The sequence below is a fragment of the Cajanus cajan genome, chromosome 7 (assembly GCF_000230855.2).
Source record: "Cajanus cajan strain Asha chromosome 7, NIPB_CcT2T_4, whole genome shotgun sequence".
In the NCBI taxonomy this organism is placed as follows: Eukaryota; Viridiplantae; Streptophyta; class Magnoliopsida; order Fabales; family Fabaceae; genus Cajanus; species Cajanus cajan.
This window is the reverse complement of record NC_138523.1, coordinates 46,988,717-46,996,215: the sequence shown is the minus strand read 5'-3', so window position 1 is coordinate 46,996,215 and position 7,499 is coordinate 46,988,717. Positions and strand designations below refer to the sequence as shown.

The following is a 7,499-nucleotide window of genomic DNA, read 5'->3' as shown; positions in this document are numbered from 1 at the left end:
TTGCAAAAAGTTTAAATAAAAATAAGACACTACTCAATCAAAGAGATTAATTTTAATTGCGTAGTAAAATATATTATTTTTAAAATATGAATATATTTTAAAAGTAATATATCTAAAATCATTTTTTAACAGAAAATAAACTCTTTTTTTTCAAATTCAGTTTTATAAACTGAAAGTTACTAAACAAATTAATTTTCTCAATTAATTCTATCCAGAAAAAATGTATTTTATCTTATATGGACTTTTTAAAAATATAATCATATTATAATTTATTTATAATATAAGTACAAATTTACTTCCGAAAATCTAGTCTCTCTTGTACTTGTCAAGTAGATTAACAATCTCACCATTGTTGTTGAATGTAGATCTAATATATTGATTGCGATACATTCATCTTCTTCTCCTTTACTGTTTTCACCTCCTTCAAAGTGACAGTAACATCAACATCTTCTTCTCTATCTTTGATCTCGTGGTCATGCCAAGACCATGCTTAAGTTCGTTTGCCTCAATATTGTCTCTCATTTGTGTCGACATCCTATCTGTCATAACTTTGACCTCCTTATCATGTTTGACGATCCATTCTATTTTGTCTTTCTCGACTAGCATGATAGTTGCTCTTCCTTCACCTCTATTATCCCTTGCCACGTACCCTCCTGAAGTCATACAAAGTGCTTAACAGTCATTTATGTTTTTATTTTTATTTTTATCTTTTCAGTAGTTTTTTTTTTCTTTTAAATTTATCAATTTGATAGGATCTTTATCTTTCCTTCATTTAAGAGATTTATATTTATCAGTTTGTTAGGATTGGTATAGTTTACTTTCTTATATATTCGCATCAAATGCCTATGAGAAGCATAACATTCATTAATAAAATTTTGAGTATTTTTCAATACCTTGTGTCCATCCCTAGGTATTCTTAGAATCAACGAGTTACTGATAGTTTTTTCCCATTCCATCACATACACTGCATCACCTCCCCTTCCATGCCCATTCTTTGAATCCATTAAAATGACTAACAATGGTTAGTCATTCATGTATTTTTTGGTGTTAACTATTTTTTGAAAAAATCTATATTTTTATTCCCTTTTGGTTTTCTCTGTAATTTGTATTTATTTGGTTAATTAAAATAGTAGTTGAATAATAATGATAATATGTATCTATTGTATATCCGATGGTAATATGCTTTATTAAAGAATTGATATATTATTGTGTATAAATAGTTAAATTATTTTTTTGTAGTGTATTGCAAAATGTTGTATGTAGGCCATTCCCAAGTCTTGATTATTATTGTAAATTATTATTATCTTGATGAAAATATAATACATTGCAATGTTTGTTTTTAGGTTATGAATGCATAGATTAGTGAACTGTTTGTAATTAGAACATTCCCAAATTTGTGATTATGTTTGAGAATGTATTATGTTTAATATGATGATGATAATTTGATACATGTTTTAAGATTTGCATGATTTGTTGAAATGATGTTAAAAATTATATAATAACAACATCTATTTAAAAAACATGTTTATATAAATTTTAATATAATCCTTTACTGATATTTCTTATCTATATGTAATTAGTGTAATTATTCTACTGATACAATGTGCTCATAAAAATTAAAATTAAATGATCAAATAAAGTGTCATTATAATTATATCAAATTTGTAACTCCCATCTTTACAATTGTTAATTATTAGCATTCATCTTATGTATTAAACATTGGACAGAAAAAAAATTAAGGGTTGTTTGATTTCCAAAAAAAATGTTCTTTATTTTCAAAGAAAATTATAAAATATTTTTAAATAAATTTTACAATTTTTAAAATAAATAATAATATATTTTCTTAATAATTGATTGTCAAAAAAAAAATTTAAAAATAATCGAAGAATATCAATATCACAATGAAAACTATTATAGATAATCATATCCCATATTCATATTATAATATTAAAATTTGCGTATATTTTAGTTAACTTTATATTCTTTTAGTTTTAGAACAGTATGCAGAAAATATTTTAGATTTAATTGTTTTAACCTTTTTATCAAACAATTGATCTACTCTGACAATTAATTTTATATCATATTAGAATAAGTTAAAATTGGAAAAGGGAATATTTGTGAAGCATGGCTCAAACGGAAGAAAAAAGAGAAAGAGATTTGGTGTCTCATGCACTACATCTATTAATAGTTAAAAAAAAAAAAAAAAAAAAAAAGAGGAGAAAACAACATTACAAACTAGAAAAAAAAAATTACATGCAAATATCCTGCATGATATAAATTAAAAAGTTATATAAAAAAAAATAGACCAGGAACAACAAAAATACGCAAAACACAAATAAGATAATTTCTTCTACAAAGACTATAAAAAGGAAACATATTTTGAAAAGAAAAGTAAATATCAATAAAATTATACCACATTTTCTTTTTCTTTTTCGAAATTGAAAACAACTTTATTTTAATTTTAGATTTTAGTTGATTTTTAAAAGAAATGTTTTCTAAAATGTAACCACACATATTTTTGTTATTTCTAGTTTTTTATGAAATGAAAACAAAAAAAAAATGTTCAAAGCAAATAAAGCCTTATAGTTATTCCATAAGACTTCCCTTCACCCCTATTGGTTAGAAAACAAATTTTCGGACAATTTTTATCGCAAAAGACTCGATCATTTATCACACCACATTATGAAAGTACAAATCTCTTCTCCATCTATCATTCAACTATTTTGACCCCTTCCATGAAACTCCTATCACCTATTCATATACATTATCAAGCACACTTGTATATTACATCTTATGTTCATTAGGATGCTAATTTTCTTTACTCAAAGTAGTCTTAAACAATATACATATCAAGAATATGTTATTATTTTTAACTTAAATTAATCTTTTTATGTGAATATTTTACACAAATATTTTGCAAACTTTAATATGATATTAAATTATTTATATAATTCATTCTCCTCGTACAATGCGTGAATCAATGTCTAGTTTTTATTAAATTTAACCCACATTATTCATGTCATAACTTGATACCAGTAAAAAGTAAATTAAATCTCATTTATCAATGTTGGCAAGTGCAAGTTCAACTAAGTCATAACAACCAAATGAAATTGAAAGCTCCCATATTAACAAATTGGTAGATTTTCTATCCCAATTTACATAGGAACGAAACAGAAAATTATCCAAAAGTGTGACATTTGTCCTAGGCCTTCTTAATTGCAACAGACCTTGCTTTCAGATTCAGAAAGATTCCCCTGACGCAATAAAGAAAATCAGAGGCTCGTTACTTATTAATTCATGTTGCCCGTTAAAGAGAATATAGATAGACTAATAATTCATTAAATCAAACTTAAAAGCAAGGAAGAAGCTTTATTCTTTTTTTCTTTTATAAAGAAAAAAAAATAGAGGGAAAAGAGTGAAGTACAACTAAGAGAGGATAAAATATCCTCATACAATTCAAAATGGTCAAGGCTAATTAATGCCATTGCTTAACGAATGGGGTTGGGGATGAACCATGACCATGATCATAAATCAGTGTAACTACAATACATGAATTGGCTTAGCCATAATACATGTTACTTATTGCAAGATGAAATAATCAAGTATTGCTAATGTGTTGTCAACATACAACCAGTTTACCACCTTATAGCACAATTTGAATTAATGGAAACAGGGACGACACAAAACGTTTCCAAATTGCATAGTGGACATGTATAAAACCTATTATGGAACTTCAATCTCATGCTAAAATGAAAATCCTAGTGGTTTAGAAACATAATGTCATAGTTTAATCCGATTATAGGCATCTGGTTATTGTTCTTAAATCTTTAAAAATTTGTTTGAAGGTCTGTTTGGTTGACATTCAAAACTAAGGTGACAGACTTCCAATGTAATTTCTCTCAAAGCAAAACTTTTTGGCTTCCATGAAACTAAATTTTACTCCCCCATACAAACAACAGGCATTAAAAACGTTCCCTAAAAACTTCTAAATTATAGGCAGATAAATAACTTTCGTTAAGATCAAGATCTACGTTTCAGTATGAATTAAGAACCATCAACATTTATAGAATCAAGTTTAAATGGGTTATGTATATTCCTTTAACTATAGAAAAATTTGATTTAATCTACGTAACAAACAACCAAACCACAACAATATCTCATACTTGAGAGCATATTCTTGGCATAAGCATAGTTGAAAGCAGATTCAACAAGTATCAATAGTATTTTATCCACTATAAAGATATCCTCTCTTATGACCTTCCCCATAAGTTCAAAACTGAACTTGCTTCTTAGAGTAAATATAATTTCACTCCATGAGATTCTTTTGTAATTTACAATGCAATGCATATATATCATAGTATTATCAAGTGATAAAGCTTAATTGCTTATTCATTAACTTTAGATGGCATGAACTAATCAAGGAAGTTCAAAAATAGCAATTTGAAAGAAGCAGCTCACCAGCATGCAGCAACAAAGCTGTGAAATACAACACGGAGCTGCAGAGGCATATACTGGTAATTCACCCAACCAACTATAGGCCAAAACTGCAAGTTAAAAACAATATAACTTCAAAAAACTAACTTTTCAAACTGCCCCATGAGCTAAACAGCAGAAGATTGTTCTCATTGTCATATACCTTCCATGCAGTCAACTGAACAGAAGGGTAATCCTTTTTAACTTTGTTGATGGTTGCACTCCAAGGTCTTCCTGCAAACAAGCCTCACACTTTAATTACCATGCAATTCATACAAATTAGTTAGGATATTTTATTTAGAAGTTGTATTGATGATGTGATACCATTTTTATTTATCCATAAGTCAGAAAATATTTCAAAATATTATTTTGTCACATTGAAGTCAGGATTCATAAGGTTTTCAAAATGTATAAGAACACTGAACACTGCCTGGAAGCTACCTACATTTTTGGCTTAGTTCATGAATAAAATTAAAATCAGAGTGAAATATGAAGTGTCCTATATTGCACTCCTCCAGGTTTTAAATCCAATATGAAATTTCATTTGGACAAGACAGTTTTTTTAAAGAAAAGTAAATAGTGTATACACCAACAGTGTCATCCAATCACAGACTGTCATGTATAATAAGTTTATTAACTTTTACAATATTTATTTTAAAAGTCATACTTATTATGATTTTTGATAGATAGATGATGAAATCCTTTAACACTAATAGTACATAAAAATTAAACTTAGAAAAATAAGAAAAAACTTAGTTGTTAGACCTTTATTTATTTTGCTAATTATCGCTCACAAGTTTCATATTATCTTTAGCTAAGGGTATGTTCAATAAAACCAACGTTTTGCACTGAATTTGTTTTGTTTGAACTTTGAAGGGGTAAAACTGCATCAAAAGAAATTACTAGCATTCATGTAAAAGATAAGCCTATGATATTATTATTATTTAAAAGAATTAAAATAACTGCTGCAGAATACATTTAGTATTTCCCAGGTTTTGAAATTCATTATCAGTGGTATGCCAGGAAGCATAAGAATACACTGAGGAAATTTTTCCAAGAACCATATTCAAGAGCAACACACCATATTGGCATACAAATACTCATACTTTGAACATTGGATGACATATACTAACTTCAGCAATACAATAGTAACAGGATCAAAGTAAGAGTGAAGCAGCAACAAGGAAACAATGTCTTGCAATGGCATAATAATCATGACAACACATAAAAGCCGGTATTTATGGAATCACGAAGAAATTAATGGTTTCTGTTTTAAGTAGGGAGGTGGAGTGAAGAGCAGATGAGACATCAACAACAAAAGTAAGCATTAAGCTTTAATTTAAATGTTTCAAAATTATGGTGTAAATTGAGGTGTGACACAAATGGGAACATACTTTATCAATGAGCATACCTTCTATAACCAAACCATAATACATCATGAAGAAAAAGTTGTTCCATGGGGAACTGGTTATCTGTTCAAGGATCACCTAATAATAGGATATTTCATTCATCAGAGCATTAGTTAAAAATTTGTAATGGCTAAGGAAATTATAGAACCAAACACAATACAAAATACTGTCCTCCCTATGAGTGAAATTACCAGAGGACAGACAATATAACACAAGCTTACACTACCTTCTTAGCAACAGTTTCATTGCCTTTCTTCCCCTTAAAGATTTTATCCATCAATTTGTGGAGAAAATGTCCAAAGGGTCCTGAGTATGCGAAACCATAGAGCTGCAAAAACAATTCGATTACAAATTAGTTCTGTACTTAAAAGTTTTCATTACAAACTTAAGTTTCTGCTTCATCTTTTGAGAAAACGTCACACAATTAGCACTTGTGTTGATCTTTTTATGATCGTTGTTTGAGATTTATGAAATGGTTAATGGTAATTTGGTAAAGATTATATTATAGCACAGCTTCATGGAAAATTTTGAATTTTTTTTTGAAATTTGATTTAGGCACACAAATACAGTCCAAAATGAAAATGAAAATGAAACAGATATTTGTCACATACGATGGAATAATTTAGAAGAACCATAGTTAAGTCAAATAGACATACCATGAAAAGAAGCAACCTTCTCAACTGAAGCTTCTTGGCTCCACTTATCTTCTGTGCCACTGCATCACTAAAACCAGCCAAAACTGCGGCGGTAATTGCCTAACAACCCACAGGTTATTATTTTTAAAGAACCCCATTAGTCTCTTAAAAACAAAAATTAACAAAAAAACCTTTTTTTCAACCCAGTTACTCTCTTTCTCTTAGATATTAAAAGTGGGTGAAAGGAGAGATTTGAAAAGGGGATTGCATAGGAAGAGAATTGAAACCTTGGTTCGGAGAGGATGGTGCTGAAGCTGCTGGAGATATTTGTTAAAGACATGGTTGACTTTGTCAGACATGGTGATTGATCAAACCTCGGATGTTGTGAGTTGGATTGTGTAGTTTCTGATAGTTACTCGTACGTAAGATGGAGGAAGATGGAGAGTGACAGAAACATAGAAAATATAGAACAACATAACAAAAGCATCAGAAAGGAAAGGGTGCTAACTAAAATACAAGGAGGGTTAGGTGGCAAAATCAAGTGACATGAATCACACGGATCACACGCAGCATAGCAGAAGGATACACTCATTGACCAAAGACTTAACCATTAATGTGATCCCTTCTTCCCTTCCCTCAAATTCTTTGTTATTAATTAAAAATCTTAGTCTATTAATTATAAAGTCTGTCTTGAAAAATCAGTGTTGATACGGTAGCCTATTTAAAACAATTGATTCTTATTTTATATAATTAACTAATATTACATCACCTTTCTGTTTATAACTATTTATAATAGCCTATTTAAAACAATTGATTCTTATTTTATATAAAACTCAATCTATATTATTTTATATATTAATTATTTTTAAATTAAATAATTTTAATTAAAATATATTTTTTAATTTCATAAAATATATTAATTAAAAACTCTTTAAAAATATACACTTTAATCAATTTAAAAAAATAATATTATTAATTAAAA

General features: G+C 28.3%; 1 protein-coding gene across 1 annotated transcript; it reads right to left on the bottom strand.

Moving 5' to 3' along the window:
• Positions 1–3,036: 3,036 nt before the first annotated feature.
• LOC109806246 (Peroxisomal membrane 22 kDa (Mpv17/PMP22) family protein) lies at positions 3,037–7,151 on the bottom strand. Its single transcript, XM_020368622.2, has 7 exons — positions 6,805–7,151; positions 6,539–6,637; positions 6,109–6,210; positions 5,885–5,960; positions 4,637–4,707; positions 4,459–4,544; positions 3,037–3,254 (listed from the first exon to the last, which is right to left on the bottom strand). Exons 1-7 carry the CDS (start codon positions 6,874–6,876, stop codon positions 3,203–3,205), a joined length of 558 nt encoding a protein of 185 aa, XP_020224211.1. The 5' UTR covers positions 6,877–7,151; the 3' UTR covers positions 3,037–3,202.
• Between the last annotated feature and the right edge of the window lie 348 nt (positions 7,152–7,499).

Excerpts from the sequence above, each read along its gene's own strand:
- LOC109806246 (XM_020368622.2), bottom strand. The coding sequence starts at position 6,876 with ATGTCTGACAAAGTCAACCATGTCTTTAACAAATATCTCCAGCAGCTT. Across the intron at positions 5,961-6,108 it reads ATGAAACTGTTGCTAAGAAG|GTGATCCTTGAACAGATAAC; the intron begins GTAGTGTAAGCT and ends TCCTATTATTAG. Across the intron at positions 4,545-4,636 it reads TTCAGTTGACTGCATGGAAG|TTTTGGCCTATAGTTGGTTG; the intron begins GTATATGACAAT and ends TTTAACTTGCAG.